Source organism: Camarhynchus parvulus, chromosome 6, assembly GCF_901933205.1.
Source record: "Camarhynchus parvulus chromosome 6, STF_HiC, whole genome shotgun sequence".
NCBI classification, from domain to species: Eukaryota; Metazoa; Chordata; class Aves; order Passeriformes; family Thraupidae; genus Camarhynchus; species Camarhynchus parvulus.
The window spans coordinates 22,459,100-22,485,710 of record NC_044576.1 but is presented as its reverse complement, the minus strand read 5'-3'; the positions used below and the strand labels follow the sequence as shown (position 1 = coordinate 22,485,710).

Sequence of the window (26,611 nt, the reverse complement as noted above, 5' to 3'; positions counted from 1 at the left end):
GCTGTGGGTATTTTTCTTTAGCCCCAATTACGCTCAGGCTTACACCAAAACAAACAAGCCCTGGGATGTGGAGGTACCTGGCTGGCTCAGACAGGCTGGTGCCACGGCTGGCCCCGGGGCTGATAAAGGACCTGTGGTGTCGCTGCGCTGGAGTCTGGGCTTGCAAAATGTGACATGGCTTTTCTTGTCAATTAATCACTGGGGAGCAAGCAGCATCAATTAATGGGTAATTGGCCTGATTTTGGGTCAGGGCTTCCAGGCTGGACTCCTTTTGGCCCTCTGTCCACTATAAAAATGAGCATCTGCATCATGGCACTTGGATGCAAAGCCCTGAGGGACAAAGCGAACAGAGGTGAGGGTTGATCCATCAGTGGTGGCAGCCAAGGGGTTTCCTTGGGCAGGTGGGAATATTAACAACAAACCCCAAGACAGGGAAAATGAACACAGCTGGGATGAGGACGTGACTGGCCTTTCACTCACCACTGCTGCCTGTGCCCCAGCCCGGCTGGCAGCACGTGTCCAGCCTGAGCCATGGCGTGTTTCTGGACCTGGATGCTCTGAGGTGCTCAGTTCCCTGTTTGGCCCTGTGTGGGGTCAGAAGCAAGGGCTGCTGACTTTGTATTTAGGGGTGAGTTGAGATGCCTCTGCTGCCAGGAAATGCAAACGTTTCTGGCTCACACTTGCTTTAGGAAGGACTGCAGTGAGATGTCTGCTTGAAACAGTGGGGAAACTGAGGCATCTGAGCAGCTTTCATAAGACTGAAAACTCCTGATAAAACAGAAAAATTGTAGCCACTTGGGTGGCACTGGGGGCAACTCCTGGGACATCCCCAGCCCTCTCCAGTGAAGCAGCCACTTCGGAGAATGGAGTCTGCCAGCGGTGAGAGCCCCTCCCTTCAGCCAGGAGCCCATCCCGCTGCAGCCCGCGGGGATCGGCCCGGGAGCTCGGGAACAGCTCCGCGGAGGAGTAGGGATGGGGAGAAATTTGATGCTCTGAGTGTCCAGGAGAGATCCTTCTGGAAATACCCATCTGACACTGTTTGAGATAAAGCAGGGGAGGTGGGTTCACTTTAGCTTATCAGACACATTTCCTCTAGAGAGATCTCCATCAGCTTAGGGAGGAAACTACTGAATTTTTGTCTTTTGGTGACTTTTTTCCTCCTGACATTTTTCAAGGGGAACAAAGATGGTCAGGAAAAAAATGTTTCACTTGGTCTTATTTTGATGGTGAAAAAGTTTCAGGTTGGAAAGTTTCTGTCTCTGTTCTGTTTTATTTCTAGGAAATCAAATTTTTTTCCCACAATTAAGATGAACTAAAAAATACTGCCTAGAGAATGAGGTGGAAAATAAATTTTTAAGCTGAAGAAGAGCAAGTGACACACTTGGAAAGCTGTATTTTTCATAATTATCCAATGGAGACAAAGTGAAGCACAAACACAACCTGGGAATTTCACACGCTACTTCAGAGCTAATTTAATGGAATATCATTTTTCAGGGACAGAGGCAGCTCAGAAAGCACTTGCAGACACTCCCATCCTTAGGACCTTAGTCTGCCTCCTGCTGCGACTCTGCACATGCTGGGGTGGTACAAAAGGACATTTTGGGCACCCTCATCCTGTGAAAACCCACAGGGCCTTTGCTTGGCCTCACCTGCTGTGCAAACTGCTTCATTCCTTGCACCTGCTGGGCAGGTTTTGGGCTCTCAGGGCTGCCCTGCACCCCCAGTCTGCCAGAGAGAAGTGGCTCCCAGCCTGATCCTCCTCCCCAGGGCCATCCCCAGGCACTGGGGCTCCTCAGCAGGGACCTCTCCCAGAGGCCGTCTTCTCTGGGGGCCCGGACACCCTCATCTCCCCCAGTTCCAGCAGCAGCTGTGCAGGAGCAGGGCACGTGGGCAGGATGCTGTGGTGCCAGGCAGGATTCCTGCTCACCTGGCACGAGCCCAGGGAGCTGTCGTCTCACCATTGCCATGCTGCTAAGCACCAGGCATCCAGCACCACTGCCCCAAAACCCAGCAGCAGCTCCAGAGGATCCACCTGGCAGGCTGCAAGTGTGAGCAAATGCACCATGGTGCACCAGTGTGTCATAAAAACCCCTGCAAGGCTGTGAGCACGTTAAATCCCAGTTTTGGTACAGCATTGTTCAGAGAGCAGACCCCGGGGAACACAGCCTTCAGGAGCTGGAAGTGCCTTCATCCATTTGACTTTCCAGCTCCTTTTATCATGGATTTTGAGAACATACCACTTGCTAGTGCTTTGCAAGTGCCCTTTTGTGCCTTTTCTCTGCGAAATGAAGCCTGGGACAACGCTCTCCCCATTGTTATGTGATAAAACACATCCATTCATTTTCCTTTGAATTTTTCACAAATTTGCTGATCTGATTCAGTGAAGAGACACTTCTCTAGCCCATCAAGTTTTCTGTTCTTATTTTCAGCTCTGTTAATATGCCCTAATCATTGCTAAATATGAGATTTGTGTTTGCTGGTATTCAGGGTATTTCTCCATGGCCTTGGTACTGAGGACCACGGTGGCTTCAGGGGTTCCTATGGGCAATGGGCAGGGAAAACAGGCATTGGTCAGACAGAACAGCCTGGAGGGAGGTGTCAGCACCACAGCCATTGCTGGGGTGTGAGAAGAGCTGGGATGTGCTGGCCTGATTGTGGCCTGGGCCCTTTGCCAGCCTGGCAGCAACCTTAGGTCTTTGGGAAGTGGTTTCCAGGGTCTCAGTGACCAGCAGTGCTGGCTGTGTGGCCGGGGTGAGCAGTGTGCTAAGTAGCTGATTGGGGTGGTGATGGATGAGCAAGGTGTTTGGGGCTCATTAATTTCTGGCAGGGATCAGCTTGTCACATCCTGTAATGCAATCAAAGTGAGGACACATCTCACTCAGGGAACACCAGGAGCACTCAGTCCAGAGGCAGATCACTGCCTTGCAGCCTCCTCCAGCTGATAAAAAATGCTGTGAGAGTGTAGCCCTAATGCTAAATGCTGGGCATGGCTCAGCCTTGGCTCAGTAACCCTCAGCAGGGGCACAGCTCCCATTTGGCTGATTTCTCCTGGCTGCCCAGCAAAGGTGGCTGTGCAGGGGATGTTAGAGCTTAGCTTAGTGCTGCCTTAAAACCCCACCATCCCTGGGTTGCAGGTGTCCTGGGAAGCCTCTGCCCTCTGGAAGTCTGGATTGGCTGAAGCAGAGAGCACAGCACTGGCTGTGGTCACTCTTCCTTCCCTTCCTGTCACCACATCCAGCTTTGGGGCTTGCTGGGATCCCAAGAGCAGGGTCTCAGTTTCTGGACAGAAGCAATTTCCCTGCTCCAGAGGAACTCTGGTGCAGCCTGTGACAGGTTATAGCCAGCACTCCTGCAGCCAGAGGATGCTGTGGCACAGGGCTGCAGTGGGAGGTCAGGACAGATGAGTTTGTGTTCCTTCCCAGCATGAAACTCCCCAAATCCCCAACCTGCTCTCCAAGAAGCTCCACTTCCTGTCATCCAAAGCACTGGGAGAGCACAGAAACACAAAGATTTAAAAGAGGAAAAAGGCCCCTGTGGTGACAAACATGAGCAGCATGGCTGTGAGCCAAGGCACCGCTCACCCACCCAGGGGACAAGCTCGGGGGACACACACAGCCCCTCCAGCCAGGCCTAGGGCAGGGGGGAGGTTGTTTTTCCAGCTGCAGCATTGTTCTGCAGGACCTGAATAAACACCCAGCCTGGTGCACCCAGGCAAAGGGCACACTTCCCTCCCAGTGCCTGGAGTCCTCAAGGAAACCCCTTTTGTCTCTGCTTTTGGCTGAACCTTGGAAAACCCCTCTGCTCCTCGCAGGCAGCAGTGCCTGCACCAGCACCACGGGTCCCTTGCTGCTGGAGAGGGTGAGAGCCAAGGCTGTATTCCAGCTCCTGTGCTGACATCTGGTCTCCTCTGAGAGAGTCAGGCTCTCTCATCTGCTTCCTCAGAGCCTAAACCCAGCACAAGTGTGGGTGGGCTTTAGGAATACTTTGATTTACCCTTTTAATATGACTGATATTCAATAGCAATGATTTGATAACCATTTAGATATTCATACAGCTTGTTTGCTACTATTGATTGCTTTGGTTTGCAGACAGCAGGGAGCTGAGGTCAGGCTCAGCTGCACCACAGTGAGCTGCAGCATCCCAAACAGGGGGAGATGCTCAGTGGTGGCTGTCCCCAGGTGGGACAGGACTGGGAAAATGCCACTCTCTGGGCTCAGGCAGGCAGACAAGGTTTGAAAGCTACTGGGTTTGTGGCCAGCTGCAGCTGCAGATGGGGAGCTGTAGCTGGCCTCCTGATCTGTACCTCTCTGCTTCTGGGGAATTTTCTGTCTCTGAGTCCATTAGCCATCCTGGGGGGTGCAGGACATGGCTGGGATCCACCAGGCTCTCTTGTCCTGGGCCTGCTCTAACAGCAGAGAGGGCACTGGCAGCAGGGAGCTGGCTGCTTGTGCTGGCCTTGGAGCCTGGAGCTGGCACATGCCCCAGAGCAGCACGGGCCCCTGGCTTTGCCTGATGAAGCTCTTGCAGGTGCAGCAGCATCTGATGGGCTCAGGACAGGACCTGAGTCACCCCAAGAGGGCAATGGCACCAGGATACTGCAGTGCCCAGGGACAGGGCTGCTCGACAGGCAGCAAAGATCAGCTCTAGAGACACCACCACGCAGGAACTGCCAGGACAGGTGTGATGCCAAGGACATGATTTTCCTGTGCCATTTGTGACCTTCAGCCTAGGCATGTCAGAGCTTGGCAACATGTGTGCCCCTCATTTCATCCTGTGCTGAATCAGATCTCACCCCTGTGTAGCAAAGAGCTGCTGCCTGCCCAACTTGCTTTGCTGTGTGGCACTGGTATGACCCAGAGAAGGCAACACACTTCTCCAGGGCACAGGAGCTGAGGAGTGCAGGCTCATGGCCAGAGAGCAGCTTAGCAGCCCATTTTGTACCTATTATGCAAGGCACTGAGAGGGCTGCAGATGAACTAAGTGAGGGACTAAGTAAATAAAGGATTGACCTTCCACCCCAGGGGTCAGAGGGCAGCTACAAACTAGTGCTAATGTGAAATAGAGAGCCCAAACTTTGCAGACTCTGGAGGAATTTACCCTGGAAGCATCAAAGAAGGCGAAGGACTCATGTGTCACCCTGTCTGCATCAACATGCAGATGATGGCCCTGCCACCCAGAGGACCAAGCTCTGGCCAGTGACTCTGGGGGGGGCTCTGTGTCAGTTCAAGGGCTGAAGCAGAAAAGGTCTGCAGGGAAATCCCTGACTTGGATGCCTGGGGCTGCTCACACTTGCAGCGTGATGCCCTGAGGGCAGCTCAGCACAGGCGATGTGCTGTGTGTCCCCCGGGTCCTGCAAAGGCACCCTGGGCTGCTGGGTGCTGTGAGGCTGGATGGACCTGGGGGCTGGTGGTTTTATGTTAACCTGTGGGTGTTGGGTCCAGGGAACACTGAGAGAGTTTGGGCTTTGCAGCACAGAGTTTTCAAAGGGCTTCCTAAGTAGAGGTCACAGCTCAGTGTCTCAGGGTGGGCAGCCAGCATCCCCAGTTACTTTTGGCCATATGCAAAGGGACACACAGAGAGTCATATGAGAGAGGCAGAAGACCACAAGGGATGGATGGGTCAATAGGAGCTGGCAGATGGACATGGCCACTGGAGAAAATGAAAAACAAGCAGATAAAGGTGAGAGCTGGAGATGACCAGAAGAGAGTTTTGACTGGGATGTTTTGACTGAGTTATTCCAGTTGAACCAAGGGGGGGATTTGTTATTGCTTTTCTTGCTGTTGTCTTGTCTCAGGAAGAGGTGAGGCCTGTTAGTAATAATTTGAGACAGATGTGCTGGCACAGAACACTTCTGATAAACCTACAGGGTCCCCAGATACTCCTAGTCAGGCACTAATTTATTCACAGGACTGTGGCAATGTGCACAAACGTCTCTAGGCCAGTTGCGTTATGAAAGTCTGTGAGAGATTTACACCCTGTTAGCAGGACCCCTAACCAGTCCATGTGTTATTTACAGAACAACTGGGCTGCTTTCAGCTCCACTTGCTATTTTAATTGGTGCCCGGAATTGCTCTTCCTCCCACACAACTGATGCTATGGTACTGAGCTTGACTTTCCCATGGTGCAAAAAAAAAAAAATTAAAAAAATATCCCTCAAAGCACCCTGTTAAGAACTTCCACATCTCATTGAGCTGTTATTAATAGGGGGATTGTCTGGTGTCACAGCACAGGCATAAAATACATTATCACATAATCTTATTTAGCAAACACTTGTGTTGCTTCGCCCTTGGTAATTGCATTTGGGAGATGCAATATTTATGAAAGGGGAGAAGGAAATGTCTTGACTCATCTCCTGTGAGCAGTAAAAATCCTGGGAAAAAGGGGAAAAGATCTGCTGGAAGGATGAAGGAGATGTCAAAGCTGCTGTTTCCTTTGCAGCAGGTTCAGCGCCCTGTCAAAATTCCAGCTTTGCCTCTGAGCTGTTCCTGGAGCTGAGCGAGGCTGGGGAATGGATGAGGGGTTTGCACCAGGCTGTGTCGGACCCCAGAGCTCCCCCAGCATCTCTCTGCAAACCCTGCTGCCAGCTCCCTCCCTGCCTTGCCTTAGCTCTTATTTCTGGTTGGCCCTGCGAGGCTTTTCGGTGAGGCTGCACTCGAGGCTCAGCTCGGAGGATGCTCCCCTCTGTACGGAAATATGGATCAGGATTTCTCCTATGACAGAAAGCCCCACAACCAGCCCGAGAGCAGGAACTGAGGAGAGGAGCTTTGCCCGGGGTACAGCATCTCGATTCGGGGAGCTCAGATCTGTGTGGGCACTTTCCCCTCCATCTCTGAAGCCTCAACTCCTGCCACCTGCAGATTTGGGGAAAATTCGCAGCAGAGGATGAGCTGCTGGAAGTTGTCCCTGTTTCACAGGGCATGCTATAGGGAAAGGCGAAAGCTGTATTGGAAAGTTATAGAATGCCTCGGGTAGCTCCATTCCACCGGAGAGCTGAAGTATTTGTCTCCAGAAATCACAGCTCATTTCCCCACCTACAAAAACCCACGTCCCTTCGTACCCCGGTGTTCGTGGGTGACCTTGACCGGCCAGCGAGGCACGGTGAGCTCTTCTGGGGTCCCGGGAGCTCCCGCTCCGGAAAGCGGTGGAGGGAGCAATAACAGAACAGCGAGCTTTTGCAAGCCCCGGTCCTGTCGGCACTGGCAATTCAAAGCCGTTGGTGATGAGCACGGAACTGGGAAACTGGTGTCACCGACTCTCCTTCCCGATCTATGTTTACACACCGTGTTTAATGTTTGTTTTCTGTCGGGCTCTCTCTAAGCTGATTTTCGGCATTCCGCTTGAGCAGTCAGAAACATCCGCAAAACCTCTGGGGTGGAGTCGGCTCTGACTTCTCCCCGTGGTCACTTGGTGAATCGAGAGGCTGTAGCACTGGCTGTTACAACGAATTACAGGTGGAAATACACTTAATACGAAAGTGAAAACTGGAAATAATTGATTAAATTCACGAGTGTGCAGATGACTCTTTGCGTCAGTGACCAATCGTGTTTAAATAGACATAATCCTTGGCGCTCCCCATCCCCGGGCATCGGTCTCGGGGCGGAACTCGCTCAGCGTTTTACCCGCGGGGAGCAGGTGGTGCCAAGAGGGGAGACTTAGAGTTTGCAACCCCCCATGGTTTCCTATTTCTAGATCACTTCCCCGATTTTATGCCACGGCTAATACCTGTGCTGCAAATGACAAGCTCTGCGGCAAGTTTTTAAGTGCTCTGACAGAATTTGAATATGTTCTTAAACGTCAGCAACGAGTACGGGTGCAAAAATTAGTTAAATGGTGAGCAGGGTAGTCCTTTGCTGGATTTTCCTCTGCCTACTGTTAATTCCAAAAATCACGTTTCAAAATGTCATAAAATAAGAGGTATAAAAACTTCACAAATGTTAACTTCGATAACATACAGTATGTACACGTCAAGAAAAAGTCCTTAGGTCAAAAATTAATATAAGTCATAATCGGTGGTGTTAGAGTTTGCCGGTGCTTTCCTTAGGTACAAAAATATTTTCTGTTTATTTACAGACCAGATGTTTCAGTCCATATACGAATCACTTGTAAAAAGACAAGTGTAAATGAGGAAAAGCGCCTGAACCTATCGGAGTCTCTTGACTTCGGGGACAGAAGGGACTCGCGGGCAGGGCAAGAACTCGTCCCCGCAGCCCCCCACCTGTACTCAGCTGCCTGGGGGAACGGGGCAGCCCCCCTGCCCGGCCCTCCTCTCCAAAGGCTAATGCAAACAGCAGCAAATTAGATTTAAGTTTACCCATCGGTTCTATCATAATTTGTATTTGCTTTTTGCGTACTAATTGACCTCGGGGAGGGGAAAAGAGGGAGGAAATAAACAACAAACGCGAGGATTTACCGAGGAGGGTTTGGAGGTTTTTAGAGCTAAGCCCGTAACAATGTTTGCAATAATTAAGACCATTATTATCGGATCTTCTCATTCATTAGTGAAAGCTACTCTGTTAGCGGAGCCGGCAGGGCGGGCCGCTTCCCGCCTGCCCGGCGGTGGGAGCTGCCTGCGCCCCCTGCCCCCGAGGGCGGCTTTTAACATGGGGGGGCCGGGGAGGGGAGAGACACAAATCTGTTGGCAAAACAGGACTTTGTCTGATGGGGAAAAGGCCTAAGGCTCGGGGCGGGGGGAGACAAAGAGGCCGCCGCTTCCCCGGCGGGCGAGCAAACAGGGCAGCTGCCGGCAGCCGGGGCCGGCGGCGGTGAGCAGCCCCCGTGGGTGAGGGGCCACCGCAGGACCGGGCCGTATCCCCATTGCCATCCTCTGTGTCGCGAAGGGCCTGGTTGTCGCCGGGGTCAGACTTTCTCGGAGTGGGGGAGACCCAGGGGGAGCCTGCGGAGGGACGCGGGTGACCAGCCCATATCTGCTCCCTTGCTGCCGCGGAGAGTGTAATTAAACTGTGAGTTAATAACGGGGCAGAGCCCCCGGTGTCCCCCACTGCCGTCGATGCCCTCAGGGGTGGCGGCCAGACGCCGTTCATTACGGAGGGGCTGGTGCGGGCCGGGTGGCCAAGGGGACGGGGCTAATGGGATTACACGCATTTCTGCACGGTGGAGAGAGGGGCTGGTGCCGCAGGACCAATAATTTATTGGCAGATGCTCCTCCGGCAACCGGCGATGCTGAATATTCATGGCGCGCCGCCGGGCACGGCGGGTCCCACCGGCCACCACCCCATTTCCTCCCCACCACGGGTACCCCCGCCTGGGGAGGATCCGCAAGGACGAGAGACCCCCGGCCTGTTGCGTGGAGCTGGTCAGTCCCAGGGCAGCTGGAGGCGGGAGGCAGAGGGACGGTGCGGGTCCCTCCTGCTTGCGCCCACTGGTGCGATGAGCCCTGACCCTGCACATCCCGCTGCTGAACCCGTTTTCTCCAAGAAGCCAGGGGCTACAGGAGGGTGAAGGGGCAGTTTGCGGACAGCTCTGAATACTTATTTTTGGTAGATAACTACTGCCCCGGGAGATGTCGTTGACAGAGCGGGGAGCCGGCCCCGCCGCTCCTTCCCTGCCGTATAAACTCGTAGCCCCTCGGTCGTTTGTAACCATAAAGGGGAGAAATATCGTTGCGGGCGAAGTTCGTGTGATGCTGCGGCTCCCGCTGCGCCGGGCACTTTATACTCATTAAGTGCAGCGGCGCTAAGTCATTACTGTAATAAGGAGTTATGCTGAATGCACGGGACCACGTTTCCAAAGCCATAAATTACAACTGTCAGTGCGTATTCGGGGGATCAACAGAGCTGGGAGTAATTATTTACAGCGTGCTTTATAGAGCAATTAAAAATTCCCCAAATGGTGTTAATTGCTTTTAACGTTCAGGAAGCGCAGGCCGCCCTTCCCGCGGACCGTGAGCCCGGGAAAAGGCGCCGCCGTCCGTGCGGGCTCGGGCTCGGTGGGAGCTGCGGAAAACGAGATTTCCCGTTGGGAAGCCCACGGCCCCGCGGGAACCCGGCCGGTTGGTGCGGGGGCCGTCCTGCTTCGCTATGGGCGTCTGTCGAGACACCTGAGGTATAACTTAGTGCAGGGGCAGTGCTGAGGGGTAGAGCCCCGACGGCAGCGCCTTCCGCTCCAGGGAGAGGCGAGGGACGCCCGACGGAGCCGTCTCGGCCCCGGAGCTCTCCCGCCAGCCCTCGTGCGCTGCCCGAGCCCGCACCGGCGCCTCCGGCGCAATGGATTTCACAGGGGCTCGGCGGGAGAGAAAGGGCTCCGGGAGGTGATGGACGGGCAGAAAGCTGGATAATACCCGAGCTGGGGAGCCCCGGCGCAAGGAAGCGAGGCAGGGATGGAGTCGGAGTGCACCCTTCTGCTGAGGGGTGTTTGTGGCCGCACACCTGCCCGCGGCAGAGCCGTTCACTCTCCTTTCAGCAATACAGAGGATTTTATAGGTTCTGGAAAGCACTGGTCGAAATGCAGTTTTCGGACAGAGCCCAGTGGGCTTTGCTGGGATCTTGCCAAGGTCCCAGACACACCACTTTTGTCCCCAGTCCCCTCAGGAGGGCTTGTATTTCGCAGCGGTGTCCCGGCCAGCAGCTGCGAGGCAGAGAGGCAGCTTGCGATGCCAAACTCCCGGGAGCCCCGAGCGGCAAAGGAGCTCAGGGGCCAAGAGGAGCCCCGGCAAGCCAGCAAAACCGGAGAAAAGGGGAGTGGAGGGTGGAGGTCAGGCCCTGGCTGGGCTGCTCCTCTCTGCTAGCAGGAGGCAGATGCACACGATCAATGAGAGAACCTGAGAAAGGATCCCTGGGCACTTCGTGGGGAGGGAGAGCCTTATGCATCAGGGAGAACCCTCATCTTAATTGTTATTTCCTAGCATGGATAAACTGGGCCCTCAACCCTCATCTGGGGCAGGATTAAAACACCATCATAGAAATGAAGTTGTCCCAGCAGCTGTTTGGGGTAGGTGAAGGGGGACAAAAGTTTCAAGGCTTGCAGGAATATGTACAGTGGCTGTGGATGCCTGAAGGAGGTGAGATGCTCTGGAGAAGTGGAGGCCAAGGACACTGGGCTTCCTTAATGTATGAATTTTTGCAGCAACTTAGTGCACACGTCAGCTCCTGCACTGGAGGCTTTCGTCTGCCTCCAAGGAGGTCTGACCCACCTTGTTGGTGTTTCCCACAAAACAGTATTTCTCTGTACAGAAGAACTAAGAACTAAAGCAGCAGTTTGGGGAAGCATCTGGGAATGTCTGTCTCCCTGGGCTCTGCCTAGAGTGTGATATCTGAATTATTTTTTGCAGGGCCTGGCATTTAGAGTCCTAGCAAAGAGTGACAAATCCAGCCCCCAGCAAATGGAAGCGTACTGACTGCAGATGCAGGCAGAGACAGCTGGGCTGGGGTGCCTCTGGCCCCCACCCCAGGGATCCATTTGTAGGATCATTGGATGCATCTCCAAGAGGATGCTGGTCCATGTCTTGCTGGGATGTGAACCTGAAAGCACCAAGACTGACCCTGACATATCTCAGTGTGTGATCTTGCAGCACGGTCTCGAAACTGAGGCCAGGAGCAATTTGAACTGGAACATCTCAACCAGGTGTTGCCCTGGAGCTTAGATGTGCAGTGCCCAAACTTCCAGTGCCAGGAGCTGTGTGGCTTTCTCAAGGATGCAAGTGAAGTCTGGCTTATGCAGACAATAAATCCTAGGGCTCTGCATCATCCCCAAACTCATCAATAATTCCCATTGATTTCCAGAAATTTTGAATCCCTGTCAGGACCTAGCCCTGCCTGCTCTTCTCCTTTGTCCTCACTGGGTGCTGGCCAGAAGGAATTCTGACTTACCTGCTATCTGTCTCCTGGCAAGTTTTACTGCCCCAAAGCCTCTACCTTGGGCTCAGCAGCTGGGGGCTGTGACCCTCACCAACCAGACTGGATCACTGGTGGTGACCTTCTGATTTCTGGAGGCCAGTCCCTCTGGGACCTTCAGCATCTGCTCAGCCTGGAGGATCCCTGGCACAGGGGAGGCCAAAGCTTTTCCCGGCATCAGCTGGGACATTTGGGATGTGCAAGTGGCATCAGGCAGCTGTGTTATTTACTGGAGGGGGGCATCTCCTGGGTCTCAGGACTTGGCAGCAGATCTGCCTCCCTCAGGGTGTCAGAGCTCACTGGCAGGGGACTTTGTGGCACTGTGGAGGACTGGCATGGCATTTTTATTGCTTTCCTGTGGAAACAACCTGACATGCTCAGGACAGGTGAGCAGACTTTGCCCCACATCTCCTGTGTGACAAGGGGCAGGAGAAGAAGCTCAGGCATATCCTGATGAAGGGGAAAGGCAGCTGCAGTCCTGTGGGACAAGAAGGGCCCCTGCCCGAGGGCAGCCTCCCGGCCCCGGCTGGCCTCAGCCCTCACTCCCTCCCTCCTCTCCCAGCTCCTCCTAACCACAAGGACTTTGGTTGATGGAGCTGGCGCCAGCGAGTTCCCTGAAGAGTTCAGAAGTCAAGAACTGAGGCAGGTACTGGGAGGGGGGGGAAATCCGACCCCAGCGGGCAGGCAGGGTTGGGTGGTGGCGGGGGCAGGCTGGCTGGGCACCGGCCGGGCACGGGGCCGAGGGGAGGCCGTGGTTGCCGCTGCCGCCCACTGTCTTCACAGCCTTCCCGTGCGGGGTGTGGTGGCGGCTGTGGTGACAGCGACGGGTCTTGGGGTATCACAGCGGGGCTGTGGCTTGGGTGAGGGTGGCAGGAACCCACAAGCACCGGTGTGTCAGTGTCTGGGGGTGTCTGAACGCACGGGGACGGGTGTGTCACTGCCTGTTGTGGGAGTGACTGTGGGTGTGGATACATACAGATGTGAAGGTGTGAATGAGAACGTGTGTCAGAACTTGCGTGTGCAGGGGATTGTAACTGTCTGTGAATGTGTGGGGCGTTTGAATAACTGCACAAAACGTAGGTGTGTGTGCAAGAGAATGTGTGGGACTGTGAGCATGGGTGTTTGTGAGCTCATGAGGGTGCCTCTGAGCTTGTGTGCAACACTGGGAGTGTGAGGATGAGGATGGGACGATATAGCTGGTGATGAGTGAGGAGGTGTACCTGAGTGCACAGACACGACTCTTCATGCCAGTGCCGTTTGTTTTGTATGGGGGATACCCCAGAGCAGGCTGTCCTGTGGGGTCCTCACGGTCCCTTGTGGGCACTAAACCACGGGCACGCTGGAGACGTGAAGGGCAGCCTTTGCCCCAGCCAGAGAGGAGGGGGCCTGGAGGGCCGGTGCCAGCCCGTAATGGGGAGGATGAGGCGGGCAGAGCACAGGCTACCGGGCAGATCCCTGCCGCCGCGGCCGGGAGCGCTGGGTCGCCCTGGGCAGCACCGGTCGGCAGCAGTGGGAGGCCGGATGCAAGGAGAGGTCAGTGCCCGGTCCTATCGGCGGCTCTGCCCCCGGCCCGGCCGTGCAGAGCAGGCACGGACGGGCCAGGGCCACAGCAAGTTTTACAGAAGTTGCAATAGCGGCTTTCATTTCCATGTTGTTTTAAACTTTAAAATTTTTTTTTTTTTTTTTAACGGGAACACTCATCTCCCCGCGGGCAGGAGCGGGAGGGGGCGTCGGCAGCAGGCGATGGGTGCCCTGTCAGCAGTGTCCGCTGCCCCGTGGGGCGCAGCTGGGGCCTGCCATCGTCCCGGGGAAATGAGCCTCGGTTCTCCGGGGGAAAGTGTGCTTCAGGAGCCCCTCGTCTCCTCCCATCCCATCCCTTCCATGGGTCCGGGCACTTGTGGGGTGCCCTTCTTAACATCCCTGTGTCCCTGCTCTGGGGTCTGGTGGTGGGAGAGCCGCCTCCTCCGTGGCTTTTTGGAAGGCGCTGACTTTTGAAATTGAGAGCACCCTTCTGGAACAAAGGGGCACGGTGGGTCTGAGACCTCACCAGAAGGGGATCCTCCGGCTTCAGCCCTCGTTCGGGATCAGCGGCAGCCCTTGGGGATCGCAGCCTGGGCTTGATTATCCTGCGGGGCCTGGAAGCCAAGATCCTCCTTCCCGGTAGTGCGCGGCCACAAACTCCGGGACCAAACGACCCCTCTGCCGCCCGGTATCAGCCACAATTTCACCCCCTCAGTGCCCTGCGCTCACCCAGCGCTCACTTTATAAGGCCGAGAAGGGTGGTGATTTTTTTCCTTTTTTTTTTTTTTTTTTTTTTTTTTTTGATGGGGGGTGTGAGAGGGGGCTGGGGAAGAAGAAACTCCTCTTGTGTGCTCTTCTCTGCTGTCATTCACTGGGCTGCTTTCAGCATCCAACCAATGGAGAGTGAGGGCCTGCAGCAGTAGGCCCTGGGTAGGGTGATTGATGGGCAAGCGGGGCGGCGGGCGACCGCACTCACAATCCGCCGCGCTCCGCTCCGCGGGGCTCCCGGCTTCCCACCGCCCGCCGCGGCGAGGGGTCCCCGGGGCACCCTTGTGTGTGTGTGTGTCCGTGCGTACGTCTGTCTGTCCTGGGTGAGAGGCTCCTGACGTGTTTTGATACCTGGGGGTGCTGGGTCTCATCGGAGCGGGACCAGTGTGCCTGGCTGGGGTGTCGGTCTTCGCTCCTGGAAGCTGTCGGGTGTGCGTGGCGCGGTTGTGTCTCCAGTGTCTGTGTCCTGTGCCGCGCTGGGCACGGCTGTCGTGTCCCGGGCTGCGGGGCTGTTTCACTCTTGTACCTGGGCTGCGCATGGCTGTGCTGCTGTGTCTTCGTGCTGAGCGTGTGGCTGCCGTGTCCCGGCCTTGCGTGGCTCTGCTGGCGTTTCTCGGGGTGCTCTGCCGTCGTGCTATGGGACTGAGCGCGTAGCCCGCGTTCCGCGGCTCTGTGCGGCCCCGTCGCCGGTTTCGGGGCGGTGCGGGGCTGCGCTGCCCTGCTCGGGGCGCAGGTCCGGCCCCGGTGCCCGAGCGGCGGCATGGAGCACCTCGGGGCTCACCACCTGCACCAAGGGCAAGCCGAGCCCATCAGCTTCGGCATCGACCAGATCCTCAACACGTCGGAGCCGGGCAGCTGCATGGTGTCGCACCCGCGGCTGCAGGACTCGGCGGACTACGGGCTGGGCTGCATCGTGGGCAGCGCCTATAACACGGTCACGGGTGGCTACGGGGCGAGCGGCGGCGCGGCCGGCGCCTACACCGGCACCTCCTGCAGCATGGGCGGCCTGCCCGGCTCCTACAACGTGAACATGGCGGTGAGCATGAACGGCAACACCTTGAGCTCGGCCGGCGGCGTGATCCGCGTCCCGGCCCATCGCCCCGTGGCCGGCGGCGTCCACCAGCCCCTCTCCGCCGCCGTGCCGGCGGTGAACGGCATGAACAGCCTCACGGGGCTCACCTTCCCCTGGATGGAGAGCAACAGGCGGTACACAAAAGACAGGTTCACAGGTGAGTTGCGCCACCGGGACCCCCCTTCTCTCTCTGCTCCCGCCGCCCCGCTTCGTCCCCCGCCGCCCGGCCTCGGCGCGACAACCGGTGCCCAAAGGGACACGCAGGATCCAGCCGGGGATCTCTCCAGCAGGGTGGATAAAGCAGCCGGGATGGTCCTGGAAAGCTGGTCCCGGAGGAGGCCAAAAGCAAGACGGGGTGGGAAATGAGGCATATCCAGTCCCCCCTAAATGAGTTGTGTTTCCTTTTGTTTGTTTGTTTTGATATTTTCGTTGGTTTGATTGTTTGTATATGTGGGGTTTTATATTGTTGTTGTTTTAGTTCCTTTTTATTTATTTATTTATTAGTTTGGTGTAGGTTTTTTATATTTTTTTTCCCCCGCGATACGGGTCGGCAAAGGCGGGCATGGAAGAAAAGGGACGGTAAACTCTGTACACGACCTCCTGCGAGCCCCGGGCACGGCTGCCCAATCCCTGCCGCCCGAGCCAGACCCGGGGAAACTTTCCTTGAAAACCGAGAGTTGTTTGGGAAGCACGGGCCGGCCGGCGGGAAGGCAGACAGGCGGCCCCGGCCCTGGCCTGCCCGGGAAGGCCGTCCCGTTGCCTTTCTTAACCGGGCTGGCTTTCCCCAGCTGCGGGTTTCGGCTCAGCATTTTTTCCCACCAAAAAGGACCTTTTGCAGATCCCAGCAGAGCGGGGCTCGGGCTAGAGCCCCTTCCCGGCCTCGCCACTGTTTCCAGGTGTAGCTGGGCCCATCTTTCGGCACTAACAAAGCAAAAACTCGAACGAAAAGGAATAAATAAAAAAGACGCAAACAAACGAACAAAAGGAACGAAATTACAACGGGAAAAAATCAGCGCCGCTTCCCGAGGGCGGAAACCGAGGCCCGATTTTTGAAAGTTCCCGTTTAATTTCGACCCGATGGCGCTGGGTTCGGGCACGGCCGCGGGTGGACGAACGCGCTGTTCCCCTGGCAAGCACCTGACTGAATTTCACTCAATTTGTTCCTGGCTTAGAGACAATGTGACTTTTCACTAATTTTGTTTTTTTTTCTGGGGTTGGAAAAAAAATCAAACCAACAAATCCAAACAAAACCATATATATTTAAAACAAAACAAAAAAAGGAACAAACAAACAGAACAACAAATTTCAACTCCAGTTTCCAGTCCGGACTGTACTTCCCTGTACGAGGCACTGGGGCCGGGGACGATGGGGTTACCGCCGCGCCTAAACGAAATTATCCCGAACCCGCTTGGCACGGGGCGCGGAGCCCCGGCCCGGCGCCAGGACCGGCTGCCGCTGCTGAGCCCCCGTTCCCCGGCGGGCTCTTGGCCGGGCAAGCGGCCACCTTCCCCTCCGCCGGAGCCGAGCGGTGCCCGGCGGGTGCCCGCAGCACCCAGGAAAGGCCGCCGGGCCTTCCCGGTACGCGGGGCCGCCGCCGCCGAGTTTTTGCAGCTCGTGCGTGGGTGTCGGCGGGGAAGCTGCGGCTTCGGAGCGGTGGGGGGTGGTCCCCAGCCCAGCGGCCGGGAGCCGGAGCCCCTCTGCTGATGTGTCGCTGCTTGCTTCTTTGCCTCTCATCCCCCCTCCTCCCGTGTCCCCCCCAGTGGCCCTCTCACCCTTCACTGTAACACGCCGTATAGGTCACCCCTACCAGAACCGCACGCCCCCCAAGAAGAAGAAGCCGCGCACCTCCTTCACCCGGCTGCAGATTTGCGAGCTGGAGAAGCGCTTCCACCGGCAGAAATACCTGGCCTCGGCCGAGCGCGCTGCCCTGGCCAAGGCCCTCAAGATGACGGACGCCCAGGTGAAGACCTGGTTCCAGAACCGGCGCACCAAGTGGAGGTGAGGGACCGCGGGTCTCGGTGGACCGGGGTGGGGCAGTCCGGGGGTACAGACCTTGCTGCCAGCAGCTCTGCCAGGAGCCCTGATGGCAGCGCAGAGGCGTGCAAGCCCCGTGTGTGTGTGAATGTGACCGTGTGTGGACACGCGTGTGCATGCACAGCGGTGTGTGTGTGTGAATGTGGTGTGCGCACACCTGCGGGCGTGTGTGCAAGCAGGACACGCGAGTGTAACTACACGGTCAGTGCGAAGGCCACGCGTGCCCGTGTGTGCCCGCACGCTCTCTGTGTGTGTGTGTGTGTGTGTGTGTGTGTGTGTGTGTGTGTGTGTGTAGCGTGCACGGGGTGTGAGTGCACAGCACAGCCCCGCGAGTGTGGGGGGCTGCGGGCCGTGTGAGCACACCGGACCTGAGTGCAAAAACGCGTGCGGGTATGCCACGGGGATGAGCGTGTGTGAGCACACAATTGTGCAGTGAGTGCAGTCAGTGGCACCAGAGGGTGCAGGGACTCCCCCGCCTCTGTCCGCGGCAGCGGCGAGTGGGAGCCCCTGGCCCGGGGCTGTCGGAGTACCGGGCTTTGCACAGCGCGGAGATTTTCGTCCCCGCGGGGTTCGCGGCGCCTCCTTGCCCAAACGCTTTCTTTTTGTTCTGCTGCCGGGCGTGCCAGTAAAGCCGGAGAGGAAGAGAAGGCTGGGCTCACACGGAGCCTCTAGGGCTCCTTTGCAGTGACCCTGCCCCTCCCAAGCTGCACGTTCCCGGGATGTTCCCGAGGGAGACACCCCAGCCCTGAGAACATCTCCTGCCCTGGGCCGGCTGCTGAGCTGCTGGCTGCTGCGCACTGGGTGCTGGAGGGCGGGCAGGCAGCTTCTTCAAAATGGGGGGAAAGGACTTCCCCAGAGTCTTCGCAAGGGTTAACAGGACAGTGATTGCCTGAGTATGCTGAGGTTGGGTAAGAAATGGGGATCAAGGAACTTGAAACCAAGAGGGGGTGTGAATTCTCAACCCAAGTGAGTTCTTCCCTAGAGAATCCATGGTAGTGCAATTCCCCAACTGTTAGGAAGTCTCTGTCTGGAGTGATCTCTGTTGGCCAGAAAAAGAATCCTGGAGGAGGAACAGTCCTGCTGTGGCCTGCAAAATGGGGTCAGCTGTGTCTTCTAACCAGGTTTCCTAAGGAAGTGAGGCAAATCCATCTGTCAATACTCTTTGCGTCTGTTGGCTAAATTCAGCCTCTTTTGGCAGAGGTGCAGAGGATACAAACCTATTCACATGTTTTACAAAAAATAGCTGGGTAAAGAGAAACAAAATCCTGCTTCTGCCTAAGGGAGAGGCTGCAGCCAGACCTCAGCTGTAATATTAGACATGGGAGAATCTCTGGCCTGAGCCAGAGGAACACAGACATGTAAGTTCTGCTTGGATGCATCTGTGCCTGCCGGGTGTTGCGATGGAGATGTGGGTGCCCCTGGCTGATAGCACACCCAGCTTCCTGCCTCAGAGCCCTGCACTGGGCAGTGGGCTCTGAGTGGTTCCTGGAGCACTGGGAGCTGGAAGGAGCTGCTGTAGGCTTGGCCTGAATGAGGCAGTGGGAGTATCTAAGAAAATAGAGTTGCTATAAGACTTCTGAGCAGTTAAACTGCTTGAATGCAGATTGGGGGGAAGAGTCTTGCCTCTGCCCCTTGCCTGGTTGTCTCCACTGCAGGGAGGTGGCTGTGATCCCCTCCTCAGATTTGGGTTCTTGCTGTAGACACAGCTCTTTCCAGGCAGGTATGAACCTGGAAATCCCATTCTGATGAGAATCCATGATTAGACCAGCTGCTTGCAGGAGGGAGACACTCGGGAGCAAAGTGCTCACAGCCACGGTACTCCTGATCGCCCTGGACTTGGGGCTCCCTCCCTCCTCCTGGAGCATCTCCTCGTTGTGCAGGGAGTCATTAAATATTCATTGAGGCAGAGACTGAGCTGCTCCCCAGGCAGGTGCAGCTCTGAGCCCGCTCTTCCCAGGATGTCTGATGTGAGATGTTGACACAGTGATTAGAACAGGGACTGAGCCCTGAACTACCTGCTCCCAGGAGGGAACACTGGCCACACGTCTGGAGGCTTGGGTGCCCAGAGGCCCACTGCTGGCATCCAAGTGCCAGCCTGCTTCCCCACTGGGAGACAGGGACCCCTGCCCTGTGCTCTGAGATGCCACTGTGGAGATCAGAGCTGCCACTTCCAATTCCCATGGCCAAAGGGGATGAGACATCTCACATCCCCCCGAGCTGCTAAATTAAAAAGCTGCCATTTCCTGTGTCACCGGTCTACTGAAGCTGCTGAGAGGATGTCAGCTGAGCCTGGGGGTGTGAGGGAGGGAGGGGATGCTTTGGGAATCATCCTGGGACCAGCACTCTGAGTTGTTCCCAGGTTTTCTCAGCAGCATCAATAGAGGTGCCAGGTGAAGTAGGGCTGAGTGTAAGCTGCAGACTTTAGATGACCTGCCATCCAAGCAAGCAGGACTGGCGCTTCTGTTGTGGATACAAGAGGATTCAGGCCATTTCTACCTATCCCATTCTCTGCTCCTAGGCAGCCCAGAGCCAGGGCCCAACCAACACTGGAAAGAGCCCCTTCTGACCCCCTAACACCCTCTCCTCGGGGGTCACCTCTGCTGGTGTCATACCAGGCAGACACACACTCAAACTGTTCAGAAAAGCACTGTCATTCACCCTTTCCAGAGAGTATATTCTGTGCTTTGATTTTTGTTACTACTAAAAAATGTGTTTCTAGTGTTTAGCTGAAATTTTGCTGCCTGCTACAGGAATGTTTTTGCCTTCATCCAAGCTGTCAACAGCTGGTCACCACTGCATGGCAGACAAGGTGGCAAACCTGGATGCTGGAAGGGGATGTCCAGGGTGACACTCCCCATCTCCCAGATGTGTGGCACTGCCAGTCACTGTCTCACCCCATCCTGCTCCATGCTTCTTCCTGGGGCTTTGCATACTTGGCTCTTTCTGTTAGACTAGAGGGGACTGCAACTTTTGCAATGCTGTTTTGTGACACTTCAGGTGTTTTGTCCCTGTTTGTTTTTTTCCTGTGGGCAGAGAGTAATCCAGAGCTGTGGGCTGTTCTCAACTCTTTTTGATCTGAGCAGTGTTTTTGCCAAGGCCAGGAAGAGAGACAGACAGACCCAGTCTATGGGATTTACTGGGATTTAAATCCCAGTTTATGGGATTTACTGGCCATTTGTGTAGGGGATGTGGGACCATGCCATTGCAAGGCACCCTCTTTTCCTACCCCTGCCCTCTCACATCATGAGCACCCAGCACAACTGAATCTCTCTGGAGACACTCCTCCCTTGCTGCCCCAGGCCCCCCTAATGCCTCCCTCTCTCCTAGGAGGCAGACAGCGGAGGAGCGGGAGGCTGAGCGGCAGCAAGCAAACCGCATCCTCATGCAGCTGCAGCAGGAAGCCTTCCAAAAAACCATCAACCAGCCCATCCAAGCCGACCCCATCTGTGTCCACAACTCCTCTCTCTTCGCCCTTCAGAATCTCCAGCCTTGGTCTGATGACTCCACCAAGATCACCAGTGTCACCACTGTCGCCTCTGCTTGTGAATAAGTCTGGCACCCACTGGTGGCACCTACACCTTCTACTGGCAGGGCTGTCCCCAGGGGGACACGAGGCATCCTTGGTGGGACATGTAGCAACTCTGTTTCATCCCAAGGAGGACTGGAACCCCCTGATCCTCTGGCCACATGCATCCTATGTATCCAGCTGGCAAAGCCCTCTACAAGGAACAAAAAGAAGGAAAGTCATCCCAAAAACTCTCCCTAGCCATGGAGTTGCTGGAGCAGCAATGCTGTCTCACCTCCCCCCAATCCTTTTGTTCTCCTGAAAGTCTCCAGTGTCGACCCTGAACTTGCTGAAGTGCTGCCAGACAAAAGCCTAGCCCTGACAGACACAGCCGCTGGTGATCATCCTGCTGGGGGAGAGGAAAACTTCCTTAGGATTCTACTGGCGGCAGTGCAAAGTCTATGTACACCCATATATACATGTATATCTATATATAGATATATATAGATATATGTTTTGAACTGTTGGCTTGAAAGAAAAGGAGAAGGCTCCCTGGGAAGCATGGTCTCTGCTGTGAGCCTTCTTGGGTTGTCTGCACCGGGGACGTTCGGGGATGCAACAAATGGAGGAAACAGCAGCAATTTCTGCTTGTGCCAGATGGGAACCCTTCAGATCTCACCTCGCTGTCTCTCCTCCCCTTTTTCATTAATTTTTTCTTGCAAGGGGGGAACAAGAGAAGGATCTGACAGACTCCTGAGGACGGTAAATATGATATCTCAATTGTATGAAGAGCCCAAACAGTCCCTGGCTGCCACGGACTCTGTGCCCATCAGCGAGTATTTTAATAACGAGAAGACCTGGGTGGCAGTTTGTGGGGGTAATGCAGTTTCTTTCCATGGAATATTTCCATATAATTTGCAAAATGTTGTCCAATGTTTTATTTTATCCATTTCCAATTAGAAGGCAGTTCCTGACAACAAAAAATTTATTTCACTCTCAGCTGTTTAACTTAGTTATTCTTTTAATTGTACCAAGAGAATGAGACAAAATTAAACAAAGCACTTCTAGCAAATGCCAGGAATATATAGCTATATATATATATAAACAATATATATTTTTCAGTTACTTATAATCTAAAACAGCACTGCCAATTTAAGCAGTTAGTACAAACAAGCAACCAGAAAACCAATTTTCAGTGAGATTTTTAAAGGCATTCATTTGTTTGCTTTTGTTTTGTTGTTTTGTTTTTTTTTTAAGTTATGCACTTACAAGGTGTTTTATGTGTATTCATTTTATAAAGTGCTTGTGTAATTTATGTGGAAATGAAAAAGAAAATAAAAAATCTCCAGGGTACTGAATAAATCATTTAAAGCCTTGCTGTTCCCTGTCTATTAGTTCCCCAAGAGGAGACAGCATATCACTACTACTGCTGAAGCCTGTGCTTTTTTTTTTTAAATAAAAATAGAGTTAGCATTTCCATTTGACTTTGCTCAGGTCCACTTGTCTTTGGAAGCTCCAGATGTAATATGCTGTGTTTTAATCTCTGGTCCTATAAACATTTTCAGGCTCCAACCCAACAGTGCATTTAGTTTTTGCTTTAATTGAAGCCTTTCTGGGGGCTTGCTGGGGGTGGCAGGGACTGTGCATGGGCTTAGCCTTAAACTCATGTGGAATAATTTATTGAATAAGACCTTGGAATGAGGTCTCACCTGGGTTGAGGCAGATCTACAGATATTTGTGTCTGAAACTTAATATGGAGAGGGGAATTTGAATATAAAGAAATGTGCAAGAGTACATTTTAGAGACAATCTTGCCGGGGATTATTCTGGGCACACTGTTTTCCATTTGTACTCAGCCTTGCTGCAGGACATTGTCCCCAGCTTGGCAAGCCCTTCTCAGAGGAATATCAAACGGGTGGGAAAACTCTCATCAGTTTCCTTGCGGGAGACTCCCAGCCCTGTGGCTGGCTTCAGCCTGCTGCTTCCTTCCAGCCCTGGAGTTACTGAGTAAAGGATGTTGGAGGATACGGCTGAAAAGGGCAGGCAGCCTCGAGCAGTGGCAGGGACCCCCTGACGTGGCCCTGGGTTCCAGGCTGCCTGTGGGACATCTGCAACAAAACACCCCAAGCCTCTGATACCTGGTGGGGGACAGTGCTCCTCGAGGCTGGGTCCTCTGGGTGCAGCGTTGCTGAGGAGTTTGTTGAGGGAGAATATGAATAACCTACTTCATCCAAAACCTGCTGTTGTAGGACTGGGCTGAGAATTTATGGTGCTGCAGGATTTTCCTGTTCTGCAATCCAATGTGTATGTGAACACAGAGAAACATCTGCAGCAATGGAGAGAAAAGAAGCCAGAAAAAGGAAAACATGATAAATCATGGGAAAATACGAAACTTGGAGAGCATGCATTTTTAGAAATATCTTTAAAAGATGTTGATTACTGCCAGAAGAAAGCTAAAATAAAATAATATGTATTTTTTCCAATGTAAATTTCAGAGAAGTCTTTTGTTTGAATTCTGTTTCATACTACAGTCAGATTTTTTTTATTCTGAATGAGCTTATTATTTAACATTCACTCAACTTTGTCTACAAAGTTAAACTCCTTCAGGAGGCATTGCTGTGTACAAACCTTTAACGGTTCACAGTTTGTTGTGGTGTGTATTTTTCTTTTCAGGGTTTCTGCATAGGAAAAAATCAACCACAAAATAATAATAATAATAATAATAATAATAATAATAATAATAATAATAATAATAATAATAATAATAATACTCACTGTTGATATTAAAACTGGTTTCTCTTTTCTTATTATGACACATCAATATTATAAAATTTAATTCTAAGACAACCATTTTATAATATCTACTTTATTCAGTTAATAATCTAAAATGTTCCCCAGTGAAGTTGAAGAGATGATAATGCACATTTGAGGGAATATATTTAGATAGAATATTTAGCTATACCTTGTTTTCAAAACTGGCAACTTCCCCCTTTTCTGAACAATCTTTCCTGTAAAAAAACAAACAAACCAGCAAACCAAAAGTAAAAAAGGAATCTCAATATGAAATGAGAATATATGTTACATTGGAACCAGAAAAACAGTTGCCTGGCCTTTCTTGTCCCTGGAAAATTGATTCTGGAGTTTTCTCTTAAAATATTTCTCTTGGATTCATTTTAAAAATTGGTTTAGTGGCAGAAGGTGTTTTTGATATCTGCATATGTGCTTCCAGTCATTAATATGATGATTTGTACCTAGACAATAAAAGTTGTCTGAAATATGATGGAATTAAATCAATAAGTAATGACACGAAATAATGACACGTAATGTTATGTTTTGTAGACTGACATCACCTCAGCTGTATCATGGGGCCATCCATATCACATTGAAGGCTGATTTAATTTTTTGTATTACACTTATTTGGGAGCAGGAATAAAATTGCATTAAGATGCCTTGAAAGTAATTTCCCCCTTCCTTTGCTCCCAAAATAAAGCAAGTCCCCAACATGAAATGGGAGTCAGGGAGAAATGTTTTTCTATGTTTGCCTGTATCTAGGAGATGCAGACCAAGGCAGAATGACTTTGGTCTGTGTCCTGCCTGGAGCTGAAGGCACAGGGTGTTGCAGGGGACGGTTCTGTGGTTGTGCTCATCTCTCTCACCCACAACGCTGCCAGGGATCCAGAGCTATCATTCATTTGGGTTGGATGTGCTGAGCTTTTGAAGGTGAAATCTGGAGGGGGGAAAACACCGTCTTTGCATGAGCAACTGGAGTATTAAACATCTGCGTGGAGCTGGAGGAGAAGAAGCCCTGTGGGACGGGCTGTGGTTGTCTGGGTTTGGTCCCAGCTCAGCAAACTACGAGGGCAAGATGGAACCAGAGCTCTGGCCCCCATTTAGCCAATTAGTTGAGCACATGAGTCATCCAAACAAGGATCAGTTGGTTTATCTCTGCTGAGGGATGGCCCAGGAAAGGGCTGAAGGGTCTTTGCTGGAGCCTTCCACCCTGAGCAAGGCTGCAGTTGTGCTCGGCACAGGTCAGCCCATTTGATCCCTGCAGTACGTGCACACCCCAGCTCCTACCTGAGTACCACGTGCAGCTTTTTGTGAGCTGCATTACCCCATCTACGGGGCATTTGTTGCATCTTGTAAGTTATTTCTGCTGCAGCAGCAGCATCAGTGGGAACCACGTGTATTTGCTGGAGAAAGACTGAGGCGAGTGTACGTGTCCTCTAATATGGTTTGTGTAATTGATAATGAAAGGAGGCACTGACCCCACAAACACCCACATGCAGGATCATTTTCATTATCTCACTGAGACTGTTGATTGGTGATTTTTAATGTGCTCCTGATTAACCAACACACTAAAAAAAAAGCTTAAACCCAGGGTTGCTGCCTCAGCACGGCAGCAGCAGGAGCCCATCCCCGTGAGGCAGCCCCTCCTCGCCGCCAAGGCCAGCTCACAGGCACTCGGGGCTGCATGGGGTAAAAAACCCCAACCAATTTACCAACAAAACTCAAAATGGCTTTGCTGAAAACTGTTTGGGTTACAGTAAAAAGCCATTCCTCTCTGGGGTTCTGGGACAGCTGGAACTTTTTGAATTAACCTTTTTTCCCTTGCCAGAAGCAGACTGGCTGAGTGACACTGATTTCTTTGTGCAGCGGTCAGCTTTGATGGCCACTTGTTTAAAAACTGTTTGTGAAATAACATTTGGAGTTATCAACTTATCCTGGTTGAAAATTTTCTAAATGAGAAGGTCTATAATTTGGGGGAAAAGGTAGGTTTTTTAAAATAAATATTAAGGGAAGAAAAAACCCACACAAAGCTATAGATTATCAGAAGAAACTTTTGTTGGAGTCACACCAGATTGGTTTGTTTTTCAGATCTTTTATTTGTGCAGCTAACTGTGATTTTAATATTCCTTAAATTATTGTTATTGTCTCTGTTACAGTAGGAAATTTGTTTGATGGGTCAGCACTTATCCAAGATTAGGACAGAGGTCTTTCCCCCCATTCCTTTCCATTAATCAGAAACTCTTTGTTACAGGTAGTTCTAAATTAATTCTATACATTTATTCAAGTCACACATAAAACTGCATTCAAATAATTATGTTAGGGTTTTTTTCTGACGGCACCAGAATAATCTTGATTTTTCCAAGAGTAGAAAATAATTTTTGCCTTCCTTCTGTTTCTTTTTTTTTTTTTTATATTTTTTTACATTTTTTTTGGTTGCAGCTAGCTGTGGTAAGCACGGGGCTGGCCTCAGCAGCTTTCAGTTCTGTAAGTCCAGGTCACACACCAAACCTCTGTGTGCTGAATGTGTGCAATCCCCTGTTGCAGAGAGCTGGAATTCCCTGCCCTGAGCTTCCCTGGGGCTGGAAGTTCAGTACTTACCCTCAGCTCAGCCGTTCTTTGCCTTTCTGCTTTCAAGACAAAAATAAAATGAGCAGAAATGAGGAGCCCACGCTTTGTTTTTTGAGCAGGAGGGAGCAAAGCTTGAGAAAACTCGTTCTCTCTCTGCCTGTAAAGAATGTGAACCCGCTGGTCTGACGCTGCGGTTAACTGTCTGTCTTTCCTAGACTGCAACTGTCTCAAAATAACAAAGCAGTGATTAAAAAGTATCAATCAATATGTACTTTTTTTAACTACAGTTAGGAAGTGGTACTAAGATGGGGATAGATGAAAACATGGAGAAAAGCTTTGTTTCCCAGGGTCTTCCCTGTCTCAGCCAGAGGAAATTTTTGGAAAGTTATTATATTTAGCAATTTTTACCTGCTGTTGTGAGGTTTGGGCACATGTCAGGGCTCACCAGACTCTTCCTCTCTAGGCATCCATGTAGAATGTGTCTAGTTTGTGATGCCAGCATTCA

The 26,611-nt window shown here is 52.8% G+C and overlaps 1 protein-coding gene across 2 annotated transcripts; it reads left to right on the top strand.

The window, feature by feature from the left end:
- Window positions 1-14,247: 14,247 nt before the first annotated feature.
- Window positions 14,248-23,223, top strand: TLX1 (T cell leukemia homeobox 1). Of its 2 annotated transcripts, none has more exons than XM_030951715.1 (3): window positions 14,248-15,367; window positions 17,007-17,208; window positions 20,572-23,223. In XM_030951715.1, exons 1-3 carry the CDS (start codon window positions 14,899-14,901, stop codon window positions 20,792-20,794), a joined length of 894 nt encoding a protein of 297 aa, XP_030807575.1. In that variant the 5' UTR covers window positions 14,248-14,898; the 3' UTR covers window positions 20,795-23,223. The 2 variants fall into 2 exon arrangements, with proteins under 2 accessions (XP_030807575.1, XP_030807574.1); XM_030951714.1 differs by having other exon boundaries at window positions 16,971-17,208.
- The last annotated feature ends 3,388 nt before the right edge of the window (window positions 23,224-26,611 follow it).